Source organism: Nannospalax galili, unplaced genomic scaffold (genome assembly GCF_000622305.1).
Source record: "Nannospalax galili isolate Female #2095 unplaced genomic scaffold, S.galili_v1.0 scaffold589, whole genome shotgun sequence".
Lineage (NCBI taxonomy): Eukaryota > Metazoa > Chordata > Mammalia > Rodentia > Spalacidae > Nannospalax > Nannospalax galili.
The window spans coordinates 1,641,576-1,657,434 of record NW_008360324.1 but is presented as its reverse complement, the minus strand read 5'-3'; the positions used below and the strand labels follow the sequence as shown (position 1 = coordinate 1,657,434).

The 15,859-nt window shown below is 50.2% G+C and overlaps 2 protein-coding genes across 3 annotated transcripts in view; one reads left to right on the top strand and one right to left on the bottom strand.

The window, feature by feature from the left end:
- Nucleotides 1-977: 977 nt before the first annotated feature.
- Nucleotides 978-6,050, bottom strand: Rbp5 (retinol binding protein 5). 2 transcript variants are annotated; one of them, XM_029559840.1, is made up of 4 exons: nt 5,841-6,050; nt 5,193-5,371; nt 1,813-1,942; nt 978-1,413 (listed from the first exon to the last, which is right to left on the bottom strand). In XM_029559840.1, exons 1-3 carry the CDS (start codon nt 5,911-5,913, stop codon nt 1,832-1,834), a joined length of 363 nt encoding a protein of 120 aa, XP_029415700.1. In that variant the 5' UTR covers nt 5,914-6,050; the 3' UTR covers nt 978-1,413; nt 1,813-1,831. The 2 variants fall into 2 exon arrangements, with proteins under 2 accessions (XP_029415700.1, XP_008823573.1); XM_008825351.3 differs by having other exon boundaries at nt 1,841-1,942; nt 5,841-6,043.
- A 1,542-nt stretch (nt 6,051-7,592) lies between these two features.
- Nucleotides 7,593-15,859, top strand: part of Clstn3 (calsyntenin 3) — a 33,097-nt gene continuing 24,830 nt past the window's right edge. The window contains exons 1-8 of the mRNA XM_008825350.1: nt 7,593-7,917; nt 10,172-10,294; nt 10,731-10,926; nt 12,422-12,630; nt 12,874-13,023; nt 13,256-13,441; nt 13,914-14,195; nt 15,317-15,429. Coding sequence (XP_008823572.1) covers nt 7,854-7,917; nt 10,172-10,294; nt 10,731-10,926; nt 12,422-12,630; nt 12,874-13,023; nt 13,256-13,441; nt 13,914-14,195; nt 15,317-15,429 — 1,323 coding nt within the window. The 5' untranslated portion in view covers nt 7,593-7,853. The remainder of the gene's footprint in view (nt 7,918-10,171; nt 10,295-10,730; nt 10,927-12,421; nt 12,631-12,873; nt 13,024-13,255; nt 13,442-13,913; nt 14,196-15,316; nt 15,430-15,859) is intronic.

Below are 15,859 nucleotides of genomic sequence, written 5' to 3'. Positions count from 1 at the left end.
AAGCAACCCATCACCCACGCCAAACAAACCCATTAGTTCTCCAGAGGGAATCTGGTTGAAAATACTTTGGTTTGTTGTTGGGACCTTAGAAGAGGGAGGTAGATGTTGCCTAATCTCCCCCTGGGAGAAAATTCTTGAAATAGATGTATATGCCCATACCTGGCTTCCAGGGACTTCCCATCATTCACCTCTTTCCCCTCCACCTCACTTTATCCCTACATGGGGTCTGACGCTTGCTCCACAGACTTTTATTCTGAAAGAACCAAGACCTCTGGAGGCTGAGGCTGGAGCTGGCCCTGACCCTAAACCAGCTCCACCCTTCTGGGCTGTTTTCCAGGGCAGTGACTCTGGGACTCTGTAGGCCTTACTGTCCTCAGCTCTCCACCATATCCTCGGTCTCCAGCCTTGCTGGCTTTTAAGCAGAAGGTTCCTACAGTTATACCTGCTGGTTTTTTTTTTTTCCCCTCCTGTCACTTTCACACCCAAATGTCCCTAATCTCTTTGTCCCTTGGTCTTGTGTCTTCTATCTTCTCTTTTCAGTCTGGCTTTCTTGCTGCCTATAGTTTCCAATGTAGTCATGGAGGGCTGGGCATCATTTGGAAGCTTGTGGCCTCCTTCAGCATGGACAAAAGTCTTGCCCAGTCCCACTCTTTATTGTAGCAATGTAGGAAAGCCAGATGTCCTCAGCTACGCATAAAGTCAAGTCTATGGTGCTCTGTGGGCATGGGCCTTGGATCTTGTTCTGGGATGCAAATGGGTAAAGGCACTTGCTGCCAAGCCTGACGACCTGAGTTTGAGCCCCAAGACTCACATGGTGGCAGGAAAGAACTGACTCCTGCAAGTTGCCCTCTAACTGCTTGCACATATGCAGGTGGGAATACGTGCATATGCATGTGCATGTGTGCGCATGCGACACACACACACACACACGCACACACACACACAAATAAGAAAGGTTAAAAATTAAAAAAAAAGACTACACGGGTGCTTCCATTTGAACTCTTGAACCCAGTCTCAGTTTCCTAAAAGATCCCCCACCGTAATATTTTCAGTAACCATCAAAAGCCCAGAGCTAGTTTTAAGAAGAAGCCAAATGAGCTGGGGAGAATAGAGAATGGTCATTTTTCCGCTGCTTCCTTCTGGTACTCGGGAGACCAGAATGTGACCTGAAGGGGTGGGGGTGGGGGTTACTGTTAGTCAGTAGACTTTGAGAAAGAAAGGACTTTGGCTGGGGACTGCAAGTTACAGATTAACATGGGGAGGAATGAGGTGGGACTGAGAAAGATGCTGATCTAGCACAGCCTGGGCTGAATTGGGGTCTGGACTGAGGATATCTGGAGGGTCTGCAGCTCTTTTTGGCTATTGGACCTTCTTGAAGACCTGCTTGCACACTGCATCCCTCGCAGTCAGTTCCTGAGGATAGAAGAGGATGATGAAGACAGAGAAAGAGGGTTCTTGTTAATGGGAGCTCCCTTTTCAAAGTCCTTGACCACAATTTAGATCATTTGAAGTACTGGGATTCTATCATTGTTCCAAATCCTCACGTTTTCATGGAGAAGGAAGGCTCCTGGGTTGGGGAAATGGAATGGCTCTCTCTAACTCTCCAGTTATGATTTATGGATGTTCATCTGAAAGTAGCCAGGGCCCACCTTTGCCATTCTCTATTTCTTCCTTTTCTGCCCTTTTTTCCAAGTGCTTTTGTTTTCTCTCCTTGGCACTACCTTGGACAGAGTTGGGTGGGGCAAAGCGGTGAACTTCCTCATTGTGGACAAGGGGATCCGTCCTCACTGTCAGGATGGTTCCCAGACATACCTGTTTGTGTCTCCCTCACTCAGCTTACCAGATGCAGCTTATCTCCCTCCAGCCAGTGTCGCCAGCCCCGGTTGGGGACCTCCCCTTTCTGCACACACACCAGGTGCTCCTCTTCCCATGTTACTATGGTCTACGGGGAAGGCAGGGTGAAAGAGAAATTGGAGACAGGACACATTAAGTGATTCCCAACTCATTCTGTGTTCTGTAGCTCCTTTATTCTTAGAGATGCTCTGACTTAGCTGGACTCCCCTCCCCTACTCCTAAAGAACTGGGGCCAGGGGCTGAGTCGTCCACAGTGACCTTGGGGGAGAACAAGGGAGGAGCAGGATAAAGGAGGGTGCAGCTGGGGAGACAGGTGATGAAAGTGAAGATAATGTTCCCTGAATACCTCTGGCTGTGCTGGAGGGACTTTTGGGATAGAAGAGAGGCTGGTTGGGAGTAAACCTGGAGTCTCTCGTCTCCTCTTTCTCGGGTTCAGTGGTAGCTGACAAGTCTTTGGAAATTAAAGAGCAATGCCTCTGGCCTGGAATTCCAGTTTACATTGATAGAGTCTTCCCAAAGGATAGGCTTGCTTAGTCTTGACCTGGTGGAGAACCAGTGCTTAGGTATCTATGATGCCTGGCAAGAGTGTTGAGAATGGAAATAGGGAAGGAAGAGTGAGTTCAACTCAAGGAAGTTAGGAGTTAATTAGGTTAGAGATATGGGAAGTCGGGAAGCTTCTATTCTTTTCTTCCCTCTTTCTGCCTTCCTTCCTTTCTTTCTTTTTAGAGATTAAACTCAGGGCATTGTGTATGCCAGGCAAGTACTCTACCACTGAACTATACCCATAGTCCCCTCCCTTTTAAAACGTGTGTGCATGTGGAGGCTGGAGGACAACCTTGAGTGTCATTCTCAGGAATACTGTTTGCTTCCTTTGAGACAGGGTCTCTCATTGGCCTGGAACCTCACCAATTAGGCTAGACTGGTTGGCCAATGATCCTAAGGAATCATTGTCTCGCCCCCGCCCCCCCGCCGGTGTTGGGATTTCAAGCTTCTATCACCATGCCTGGCATGTTTACATGCGTTCAGGAATTGAACTTAGGACCTTAGCACTTTACTGACTGAGCTATGTTCCTAGCCTCTGCAGCTTTCTTCTTATTTTGAAACAGAGTCTCACTAAGTTACCCATACTGGCCAAGAACTCTGTAGCTTAGGCAGCCCTTGCAATCCTCCTGCCTCATGCTCTGGAGTAGCTGGGATCACAGGTCTATGCCATTAGGCATTGCTCATAATGGGAAATCTCAAGCAGGGAAAGAAATAGCATAGAGGTAAGAAAGAAGGGAAGACATTCCTGGTATTCCTGAAGGGCTATAATGTGGAGTACATGTGGGAATATACTGCAGAGCTGGAATGCCCTCTTAGTAAGTGGACTTTGCTTAGTCTTGAGCTGGTGGAGTGGTGTAAGCCAGAAAGTGACATGGTGGATCTTGTGGCTACAGGTAAGGCTATGCAGACTGGGTTAGAGGGGGTTTAAGATTGGGGACTAGCTAGGTGTGATGGTAAAGGCCTTTAGTCCCATCACTCAGGAAGCAGAGGCAGCTGGATCTCTGTGAGATCGAGGTCAGCCTGTTCTACACAGGGAGTTCCAGGTCAGCTGGAGCTACAGGGAGATCCTGTCTCCAAAACAAACAGAAAGACAGACAAACAAAAGATTGGGGAGCAAGCCGGGGCAGGTGAGAAATCAGAGCCCGAGTTAAAGCAGTGGTAGTGAGGAAGAGTAGAAGGAACAGGTGACAGACACTTAGAAGAGTGACGTATGATAGAAATAAAATGGATCTTAAATGTATACAAATCATTTCTAGGAGCCCAATTGGAGAACTGAATGAACTTAAATTTAAGAATATATTTTATAGCCAGACATGGTGGCACATGCCTTTAATCTTAGCACTCTGGAGGCAGAGGCAGGCAGACCTCTGTGAGTTCGAGACGAGCCTGGTCTACATAGCGAGTTCCAGGCCAGCTGGGGCAACAGGGAGACCCTGACTCAAAAAGACCAAAAAATATATTTCATTTAATATAAAATATTCAAAATATTATAATTTCAGCATGTGATCAATATAAAAATTTGGACTTTTTTTTTTTTGGTCTTTTTGAGGGAGGGTCTCCCTGTAGCTCCAGCTGGCCTAGAACTCCCTATGTAGACTAGGCTGGCCTCCAACTCACAGAGGTCTGCCTGTCCCTGCCTCTCAAGTGCTGGAACCAAAGGCATGTGCCACCACACCAGGCTTGGACATGGTTTTGATGTTATTCTACAATGTACTTATGGCACATTTCCATTTGGATTAGTTACATGTCAAGTAGCTATTATGTTGACCAGTGCATAAAGGTGTGTGTGTGTGTGTGTGTGTGTGTGTGTGTGTGTGTGTGTGTTTTGAGGACACAGAGGTAAGGAAACAAGAGAGACATTAACTGTACTTACATTTTGGGTGGTGATTGCCATTAGCAGACACAGTAAATACAAAAGTAAAGGAGCTTTGAGGAGAGAGATAATGAATTCGAGTTTGTCCTTGGGCACACAAATGGAAATATTTTGCAGACAGCTGAGAACATCACCCTGGAGCTCAGGTGATGGCTGTGGCTGAAGATCAAATGTCAAAGGCAGTTTACAGATGGCAGCGGAAAGGCTGGGTGCAGTTGACTTAGCCTGTGAGTGGCTGTGTGCAGACGAGAGAAAGAAGGTCAAGAACAAAATCCTGGTGGGGTCCCCCAGTTTGGAGATTAGTAAGAGAACTCTGTCTGCAAATGAGATCAAGAAGAACCAAGGAAACAATAGGGAAAACACAGAGGAGTACGGCTATGGTGGTAACGTAAAGACTACGACAACCCAGTGTCACAGGCTTCAGGATGAGTCGACGCTTGCTTACTGCTTGTACGTTTTGTCTTTGTGATTGATGATAGAAGGGGCAAGGAACAGGATTGGAGAGATGGCACAGTGATTAAGAGCACTGACTGCTCTTGCAGAGGACCCAGGTTCAGTTCCCAGCACCCACATGGTAGCTAACAGCCATCAGTAATTCTAGTTCCAGGGGATCTGATGCCTTCTTCCGACCTCCATGGACACTGCATGACACGGGTGCACTTACACACACGCAGGCAATACACTCACACACATAAAATAAAAATAATAAGTAAAACATTACAAAAAGAAAGGGCAAGGAAGAAGTTGGCAGGAGTTGGGGGGGTCGCAGGAGCTTATTGGACCCAGACACTGTTACCTGGAAACCCCATGGCCTGCTAGTGTGGTCCTTGTCCCTGGCTCTGGCTGGAGGGGTTACCGTGTTTTGGTTCATAGTGTTAGGAGACACCTGCTCATCTTCCCCTTTCAGCCTGAGGAAAAATACCTGGCATTTTCGTCCATCCACGATCCTTAGATCCTCCTCAAATTCAACTCCCACTTCGAATTCCATAGTGTAGTTGCGGAAGGGGCTGAGCGTCTTCACTACCATGTGGTTGCCTTGGTGGTCGATCTCCTTGTCAGGTCTCAGCAGCTGCACTATTTTCCGCAGAGCCACGTTGATATCTGTAGGGGTTGAATCTTAATAATGACTCTGCTGGCCAGCCAGGTGCTCCCTACCTGGCCAGCACGGTCAAAAATGTCCTAGCAGGGCTGGAGAGATGGCTCAGTGGTTAAAAGCACTGGCTGTTCTTATAGAAGACCCAGGTTCAAATCCCAGCACCCACATGGTGGCTAACAACCATCTGTAACTCAAGTTCCATGGGATTCAATGCCCTTTTCTGTCTTCCTCGAGCATTGCATGACATGGGTGCACTGACATACATTCAGGCAATACACTTGTACACATAAAAAAAAAAAAAAAAGAATGTCCTAGCATTACCCTGGACAGAAATGGATCCCAAATCATCAGGTACTAGGCACCTGAGTCTTTCCGTATTGTCCAAGCCCAGCATGGCTTCTCAAGTGGGACCTAGAGGATGAAGGGAGAGGGAGGAATGGGAGCACAAAGGGTCAGGAAGGGTGAGGTCATTACTTAGGGCCTGCATGTAGTCCTCCAAGTTCTTCTGCGAGACAAAACGGTAGTAGCCTGTGAGGTTGGGAGGCATTGTTCTCGATGCAGACAGGAGCAGGGTGAGGAATCAGGGGTGCTGCCTTGCAGAGGAGGTTCAGAGACTCCAGGCCAGCTTCAGAACACAGAGACAGGAGTGTGTAAAGGTCCAGCTAACTAGGGCTTTTATAGCACTGGGCCCCTGTTGCAATAAGAGTCCTCTCCCACACTCCCTTCCCATAATAATAAGCTCTGGGCTGGTGTCTGCAGCCTGAAGGAAAGGCAGGCACTTGGCAAATTCATGCCTGGCCTCTGTTCGGAACCTGGAGCAGCACTTGGGGCTGTCAGCTATCCAGAATTCTAACCTTCTGAGTGTCAGTTTTTGTCTCCATGCCATTTCTGGCAGGCTAGGGAGCCCTGAGGGACAGGCTCCCCCTTGAGGCAGCTGTGGTTGGTGTAGCTGTGTGGGGGTGGGAATGAGTTCTAGCAGTATCCTTAGATGGGAGATGGGCACAGGTTGAACATGACTGACTCTGGAGCATTGAAAGGCGTGAGGGGCTGAGGTGGGGACAGCCTTGGTTGGGCCAGGAGCCCGGGCCTCCACAGCTCTCTCAGACTGTTGGCTCAACCCAGTCCTCAAACTGGTGTCCTTGGTCCTTCCAGGGCCTGCAAGAGGGAGACAGAGAAACTGACAGCCCAATGGGTGTTGAGTTCAAGGTTCTAGAGCAGGTGATGAGGGAGGGACCTGATTGGTTATTCTGGAGAATTTTACAGTCTTTGGTTTGGGGGTTTCCCTCAATTCTGAGTCCTGAAGAATAGCATCACTCCCAGCCCTTGAAAAGCCCAAACTTAACAGATACATTACAGTAACGATGTGGGAGATCCTGACATTTATATGCCTTGCCCCCAACTGCTCACTTCTCTCCCAAACCTACCCAAATCCCTGTCCCTGGGTTCACAAGCTGTGAGGCAGTTCCGTCATGGTTTAAGGTGGGGAATTCAGGGAGAGTAAGCAATAGAAAAAGGAACACTTAACATTTGGGATGGTGAACTTCCCTACAGGGATGTGTGTGGAAAAGCGGGCAGGAAGACCTCACTCTTCCTCCAGCCCCCAGAGCCCTTGTCATCTGGCCTTTGCTGGCCCTCCTCTGGTTTCCTCAGGGCCTGGGTTGGAACTGAAAGGCTACAATTTCTCGGGTTCCCACTGAAGGAGGTTTTACTTTGCAGTTCCCAGAAGGCACGCAGCAGGGACTAGCTGATGGAATGGGCTGTGAAAAGAGGTTAATGCGGAGTTGGGGGTGGGTGACGTGGATACTGCCTCTTCTGGCCACCCTCAAGTCTGTTGACGTCTCTCTTCCTCACCCCACCTCCAGGCTTCCAGCTCCGTCTTCTTCTGATGTCCCTCTGATCTCCCCCCCCCCCCACCCCCCTCTATGGCTTTCCAACTTCCTCCCTAGCCCCCGCAGTTCCTCCGCTCCCCCAAACTGCAGCCAGGGGAAAAATCCCTAACACTTGCTCCCGCCCCTGCTCCCTAGTCCCATTGGTTCCCTACCCTCATGCAGCACCTGGCGCCCCCAGTCTCCCAATTGGCTGTTGGCTCCATCAGTCCTTGCCTGGCTGTGCTGACGTCATCCTGCAGTAGCAGGGATGGGGTGGGAGGGAGGGAGGAGAGAGAGAGAGAGAGAGAGAGAGAGAGAGAGAGAGAGAGAGAGAGAGAGGGCGCGGGACTATAGAGAGAACGCACGCTGGACTGTAGAGAGAACGAGAAGCTGCTGCAAGTCCCCCATCTCAGCCACCCAGGCCAGGGGTCTGCCCGTGTCTGCCATATGGACTAGTGTGGTCAGCAGGCTCCTTTCCGTTCTTGTCCCACTGTCCCCCCGTCCCCCCCCCCTTTGCGGAATCTTTGCATCCCTCCCCCAGGTGGATTTAGCAGCCTTGAGGATCTCTGGGGACCTGACCCCCTGGCCCGGGAGTGCTGCACACCGCACCCGCAGCGCCATGACCCTCCTGCTGCTGACCCTCTTGCTGACCTCTCTGCTCCAGGCCAGCTCTGGGAACAAAGGTGAGTGAGGTGGGGTGGGGGCTCTGAACTGGGGGTATCAGGCAGAGCAATATGGGGCTGTGGAAGGAAGGAGGTGCTGAGGCTCTCTGGTACCTGACAGGTGTCTTTCCTTCCTGACCACCCTCCTTCCCACCGTTTCTCTCAGACCCTCTCTTTTCACCTGCCACTTCCCAGGGCTGCCTCCGCCTCCTGTCTGGCCCACCTCTACCCAATGTGCCTTCCTTGCCCAGTATCCTGCTGGTATTTGGTCCCCATTCCCACCTGGGTCCCTCTGCCCCTCCCCCATTCCTCCTTGCTGGTAGATACCTCTGTCTCCAGAGGGACTTGCCCCTGAGGGTGACACCCATCTCTCAGTGACTTTGCTTTCACTGGGTGCGCACACTAAGGGTGTGTGGCAGATCCATATGGTTGTCTCAGAAACTGTTCATTGCAGCTCAGCAATTCAGAGCACGTATGTTTTTGCGTGGTCCTCTGCATCCATTCCCTTCTGCCTCATCAGCTGGGCTGTGGGTTACCAGAGCTGCCCTCTCTGGCAGACAGCAGATAAATTCAGCTGGGCAAGACTGACAGAGGGTGGGGAGGGTGGGGCCAGGGGCAGAGGGTTCAGGTAGGTGGACTGGAGGGAGAAAGGTAAGAAAGGGCAGAAAGGGGTGTGGGGCATGCCAGGTAAGAGGTGAGAAGGGACGCTGAGGAGAAGGGGATGGGAAAGGAGAAAGATAGAGACGGAAAAGAGAGTGAGGAAAATTAGGGGGAAAGGTGAGAAGTAGGGGAGGGAGCTAGGAAGAGCCCAGAAAAGAACAGACATGAAACAGCAGGTGGCCACAGGGGAGGGACCGGGAGAGGGGCTCAGGGACAACACAAGGTGCTGGATTGGAGGGGCGTCTGGCCCTTCCTTTGGTGCTCTCTGCTTTTCTCCTGTTTCTGTCTGGAGCTCCTACCTCAGGACCTCTGGCTGCTTCCTGAGCCTCCTGCCACTTCCTGTGCAGCCTTCTATGCACCATCTTGTGGATTTCTCTTCAGCCATTAGGAAAAGGACCTGTGGTGGTCATCAGTGTGAAAGGGGCAGGCTTGCAGATATCAGGATGCTCCTTGGGCTGTGGTTGGAGGAGAGAATAGAAATTGGAATTTCTTGCTCACTGTAAGATCTTGGGGTGAGGTTCCTCTGATGACTCGGTTTCTCTCTGGTGATACATCCTCCCCTGCCCAGTTCTGGCTTTGGGGAGCTTGAAAAGGCAGAGCAAGTGGTGGAGGTTGGGGGCTGGGGGTGGTAGAAGGGACATGTATGCTTTTTCCATAACCTCTCACCAGGCTTGAAGGAGGTTGGTCCTGGGGAAGAGATCTCACTGAACAGAGTCTGGTAGGAGAAGGGGTGATGGGAATCAGACTGAGTTCCACATCTATCCTGGATTAGCTGGTGGATAAAGAAAAAAGAGCAGGGTAGACAAAATTGGGATTCATTCATAGGTCTGTATAAGTGCAGTCCAGGGAGTGTGGGGTCTGGAGGTCTTGAGAAGACTTAGAAATGTGCTGGTTATGACTGCATTCTCTTGGGTGTGGGGGTGGGAAATAAGGAGGGATTTGCTATGTTTCTAGGCCAGCTTGATAATCCCTTAGGACGTCGACTCTGCTGGGTTCAGTCATTTGGCATTTGATTTCTCTGTCCCATCCCTGCCCTTCTCTGTCCCCCTCCCTCTGTCCTATATACCCTTTCTTCTCTTTTCCTTCTCTGGGAGAGTGGTTTGAAGTCTGGGCCTGATTAGAGGTGAAGAGTGAAGTATAGGGTTGAAATGAGGTAGGAGGAAGGATAAACCATTGGGATCTCAGGAAACTTGGAGATAATCCTTTTCTAGTCTTAAGAGTCCTTTCAGCCATCCCTTCCCTTCCCCAGGACCTTCTGAGAGCTCACCAGTGTTTTCCAAGACCCCAGTCAACCTTCTTCAGCAGGAGAAGTCCTTAGAGGAGCTTCTGTACACTTGATCAGGGTTTCCATGGGGAGATAGTGGTCCCCCTCCTCCCCAAGATGGTTGCAGTGGAAACCTTCTATCCTGCTGTAGGAGAAGGCTCTGACCTCCCACAGACCCTCTGACTCCTGTAGTTCATCCTTCTCCCTCTTGCAAGGTGCTCCTCTGGCTGGGTGTGGGAAGGATATTGATGCTGGGGTTTAAGTTGTCTGGGTCAATAAGGGCTGCTTCCTGGATGTGGAGGTCCAGGTAGCTCACAGGTGCTTTCTCTCCTCTCCTTGTCGCTGTGCTAGCTAACAAGCATAAGCCATGGATTGAGGCTGAATACCAAGGCATCGTCATGGAGAACGACAACACTGTCCTGCTGAACCCCCCACTCTTTGCCTTGGATAAAGATGCCCCCCTGCGCTATGCAGGTAATTGGGGCTTAGGGTGGCAAGGCAGGGAAGAATGGAGAAAAGTGAGTGGGAAGGGAAAAGACCAGAGAGTGAGGGGGAGGTCCTGGCAGTGGGAGCAATGGCAAAATGGGGCAGAGAAAGTGGGGTGTAAGGAGGGGCGTGGGCTGCACTGAAGAATGAAGGTGGAACAAAGGATACCCAAGTTGGGCAGGTAGGGGTAGACATATTTGATTTTGCCAGACCTCAGGTCTCCTGCTGGCTCTAAGAGTACTGCTCAGGAAAGCTAGGGTTGGAGTTATATGTCTGATCACTGATGTTCCACATATACAGGAGAAGGGGCTGGGGTTTGGGAGGACAGGTACAGTCGGGCATCCCCCAGGCAAGGAGGCTGAGGACTGGAAGGAGATGCACTTTGTAGTGCAGAGTCTCACTCTTTCCCTTCCTGCTCTGCCAGGTGAGATCTGCGGCTTCCGGCTCCATGGGTCTGGGGTACCCTTTGAGGCTGTGATCTTGGACAAGGCGACGGGTGAAGGGCTGATCCGTGCCAAGGAGCCTGTGGACTGTGAGGCCCAGAAGGAGCACACCTTTACCATCCAGGCTTATGATTGTGGCGAGGGGCCCGATGGTGCCAACACCAAGAAGTCCCACAAGTGAGGAAGGCCTATCCTCTATCGGTCTGCTGTAAAGCCCTCTTCCCTGCTATCCACATCCCTGTCTATATCAATTAAATATCCACCCACCCATGCTATTCATAGAGCTTAGGGAATCTCTGGTCAGGGTTATAAGCATACAGAAGAATTCAGTGGACTCTTATCCTACTTTGCTGCTTATGACCTTGGACGATGTACTTAACCTTTCTGGGCTTGCTTTTTCTTGTTTAAGAGATAGAGAGGTTTCTAGGAAGATTACAGGAGATGGTTTATATAAAAAGCATGTAGCTTGGTGCCTGCCACACAGTACATAGGTGTCATGGGATGATGAGGTAAAGACAGAGGAAGAGAGTGAGCACATTCCACACATACCCAGACCCCTTCCAAATGTCCCCCTCCCGTCTATTTGCAGCACACACTGTGCCTAAGATTTTTAACACACATACACAACTTGGGGGGTGGAGGGATGGGGGATGATTATAGCATTAAAGAGGATTGTGTCTATGATACATACATCTGTTGTCAGCTGGAACATAGGAGAAAGATCAGCAATCAGAAATCCTGGACTACCAAGAGGCACTGGAGATTAGAAAGCTCTTTGTGACTCAGGTTCCCATTTAGAGATAAGGCCTTTGCCTCTGGGCCTGGGAACCTGGATCTTAGCTAGAGGCAGGGCATAGAATGAAAGGCTAGACCCAACTCTATTTGCTTGGGAAGGTGTGTGAGTGGGGAAGGGCCACAGCTGACACACACATTTGAGTTGCCCAGGGCTTATGAAGTGTCAGACAAATTTTTTTTTTGTGGCTTTTTGAGACAGGGTCTCCCTGTAGCCCTAGCTGGCCTGGAACACACCATATAGACCAGGCTGGCTTCACAGAGATCCTCCTGCCTCTGCCTCCCAAGTGCTGGGATCAAAGGTGTGTGCTACTACACCCAGTTACGAAGTGTCAGACAAGTTATGACATCTATAAAAATGCCACTTCCCCTATGCCTGGTTGTGATTTGGTTTTTATTCTGCTCATCCTCAGTTATCCTTAGATATGACTGTTGTAAAGATAGGACCTGCTGGACTTTTTTTTTTTTTTGCTTTGGCATCTTAGTGAGGGTACCCCTACTCTAGCTAGAGCAGTATGTGTGTTATGGATCATGTGGATGATGTGTGCTGCTAACAGTCTGGAGCAGTTGAAAGGGATCAGATGTGTGCTGAATGTGTTCATCCTCTTCCTCCTTGTTGTGAGTAGCATTCTTAATGGAAGTCGGCAAAATCAGCTCCTGGGGTTTGTTCCCCTGGCATCATTGGCCCTTTTCTTGGGATCTTTCCTTTGTATGGCTCTATCTCTGCCATGACCTTGGCCCCGCAGGGTGGGGATGAGCAGTCTCAGGAGTAGACTGGCTCCTTCCTACTCTGACTCCACGTCAGGATTCCCGCTTGCACCTTGCTCAGTGTTTGCGGGTGGTGAATGCTTCTGTGTCTATCCTACTCTTATGTGTGCAGGGCGACTGTACATGTGCGGGTCAACGACGTTAATGAGTTTGCCCCAGTGTTTGTGGAGCGGCTGTACCGTGCTGCAGTGACAGAGGGGAAGCTGTATGATCGCATCCTTCGTGTAGAAGCCATCGATGGTGACTGTTCCCCTCAGTACAGCCAGATCTGCTACTATGAGATCCTTACACCCAACACCCCCTTTCTCATTGACAATGATGGTGAGTCCTCCCTCTGTTCCAGCTGCTCAGCACCCTCTGCCCTCAGGATAACCCAGGCCTGCACTCTTTACCTCTGACCCAAAGACCCTCATTTCCTCCATATGAAGCCTTTTCCAGAAACTTCCTTTCCACTTCCTGCTGCCAAATCCACCTGCTGCTGTTCAGCTCTGTTGGTCTGCCCCTTGCCTCCCTGGGCTTCCTCTAGTGCACCTGACACATCTTTTCTCTCCTTTCCCACCTCAGGGAACATTGAGAACACAGAGAAATTGCAGTACAGTGGTGAGAAGCTATACAAGTTCACAGTGACAGCTTATGACTGCGGGAAGAAGCGGGCAGCAGATGACGCCGAAGTGGAGATCCAGGTGAAGCCCACCTGCAAACCCAGCTGGCAAGGTGAGGTGCTGAGCTGGGATCTGCCTGTGAATCCTCTTTCACCTTGGTTTTATTTCTTTTTCTCCTTCTGACAACTGTGGAAGCTAGGCTAGGTGTTGGGGGCACATTTAGGGGCAGGCTTCTATCCTGGCCAGGCCATTTTCCCAGGAGCTACAGATTGTCAGTGGACACGGCAGGAGGAGAGGCCGCCCTTACCATCTGACTTCTCTCCCTCTCTGTCTCACCTGGGCAGGCTGGAACAAAAGGATTGAATATGCACCAGGTGCTGGGAGCTTGGCTTTGTTCCCTGGCATCCGCCTGGAGACTTGTGATGAACCACTGTGGAACATTCAGGCCACTATAGAGCTGCAGACCAGCCATGTGGCCAAGGGCTGTGACAGAGACAACTACTCAGAAAGGGCACTGCGGAAGCTCTGTGGTGCGTGTGCTGTTTCTCCTAACACTCCTTCAGGCCTGTCCCTATCCACCCATCCCATGTCTCCTCTGTCCCTTTTCCAAAAGTTGATTTATGTCTCCTCTTGGCCATCACAAGTGCATCTATCAGTCTACCCGTCTGTCTGTCTGTCTGTCTGTCTGTCTGTCTCCACAGGAGTTGTTGCACGTGAGTAGCTTTTATGGCCCAGAGGGCAGGTAAATTGGCTTTGATGGAGATGCATCATTGTGGACCCATCCCTAGATGCATCATGACACAATAGTTGAGAAAGATGAAAAGTTGGTGAATGGGTTGAGTTAATGAGAGATAGTTCTAGAAGAGAGAGGGCTATCTGTCTCTTGTCTTTGAAAGGCCACAATTTGTGGTGAGTCACTGTCGGTCCCTCCTTCCCTACTTCCTCCCCATTTCCTCACCTGCTGCTTTTCAGCTCTGACATTTGTGTCTCCTGGGACCACAGGTGCTGCCACTGGGGAAGTGGACCTGCTGCCCATGCCTGGCCCCAATGCCAACTGGACAGCGGGGCTGTCAGTGCACTACAGCCAGGACAGCAGCCTAATCTACTGGTTCAATGGCACCCAAGCTGTGCAGGTTCCCCTGGGTGGAACAGCAGGGTTGGGCTCTGGGCCCCAGGATGGCTTCAGTGACCACTTTACCTTGTCCTTCTGGATGAAGCATGGTGTGACTCCCAACAAAGGCAAAAAGGAGGAGGAAACTATTGTGTGTAACACAGTCCAGAATGGTGAGCGTTCCCTGGGGCCCTGACCTGAGGTGGGAAACTGGCTTCTTGTCCTGCATCTGTGTCCTATCACTGCCCAGTGTGGGCTGTGGACAGGTCTTTTTCCCTCTCTTAAGTTGGCAATGCTAGTGGCTTAAAAAAAAATGAAGACAGTCTTGCTCTGTAGCCCAGGTTGGCCTTGAACTCAAACAATCCTCCTTCACCAGCCTTCTGAGTGCCGGGATTACAAGCATCTCTCACTGTACTCATTTTGTTCTTTAAAAAGAGATGGAGCCTTGCCATGTTACCCAGGCTGACCCTGAACCCCAGGGCTCAAGTAATCCGCTACTTACTCTCTAGTTTCTGGGACCCTAGCAAATGCCATCACGCCCAGCTTAGTGCTAATTTTGCTACTCCCTGAATTTCTGTGATATACCTCCAATATGATATGTTGATGCTCCTGTTCTGGGTACAGTGAGCCCAACTCCCCACCACAGTTATCCTTCTCTTTGGAGTTGCCAAGTCAGTCTCCCTGCATTCCTACCCCATCTCTTCTCCAATTAACCCTCCCCCATTGCAAATAGAAGAGCTGGTAATGGTTTTCCCATTCTCTTCCATCACTATCCCACCCTCCTCTAAGGGCTGAGAGGCTCTATCTCCAAGTCCTCCTCTTTCTTCAACCCCAGTGACACATTCCTCTAGGGAGGGCTCAGCCTTGACCTCTTCTGTTATCTTTCCAACCTCATTTCTTTTCTTTTTTTAGACAGCGTCTCCCCGTAGCCCCAGCTGGCCTGGAACTTACTATGTAGACCAAGATAACCTCAGTCTCACAGAGATTCACCTGCCTCTGCCTCCCAAGTGCTGGGATTAAAGGCATGCACTACCATGCCCAACTCCAGCCTTATTTCTCTTGATCTGGCTGTCACCCAATATGTGTATATTAACCAAAGAAGCAGTGAAGAACTGATTAGTGTCCCCCTCCATCCTGACCAGTGCCAGAAAGCCCTAGTTATCACTTGGATCAGTGTGTGTGTGTGTGTGTGTGTGTGTGTGTGTGTGTGAGAGAGAGAGAGAGAGAGAGAGAGAGAGAGAGAGAGGCTGATTAGAGAATGAGAAAATGAAAGCATGACCTCTTGTCCCCTCAGAGGATGGCTTCTCCCACTACTCATTGACTGTCCATGGCTGTAGAATCTCCTTCCTCTACTGGCCTCTGCTTGAGAGTGCCCGCCCAGTCAAGTTCCTCTGGAAGCTGGAACAGGTGAGTCAGGTGACTGTCCCCTGGGAGGGTAGGTGGATGGAACTAACTTTTAGGGAGGGCGGGTCCTAGTCTCTGACACTGACATTTCTTGGTTGCCCTGTGCCCTTTCTTTCATTCTCTACTTTCAGTCCCTAATTAGTCTACCCAAGTTTCTCTTGTTCTCTTTTCCCAAGGCTTGTTGTCTAGAGAAGTACTCCAGGATTGAAGGGAAATAGGGACAACTTACTTATAACAACAAACCTGGCCATCCATCTTGCACCTTGTTTTAGTTCATCTCCTCTTATCTAGAGCCAGGAGAACAAGTGATGCTGGGGTTCACAGCTTAGGTTTCAGTGATGCCCAGGGAGCCTGTTGGTTTTCAATGCTGGTTAATATTGCTAAACATCATATTTTTTACATCTCTATCTATCTATCTATCTATCTATCTATC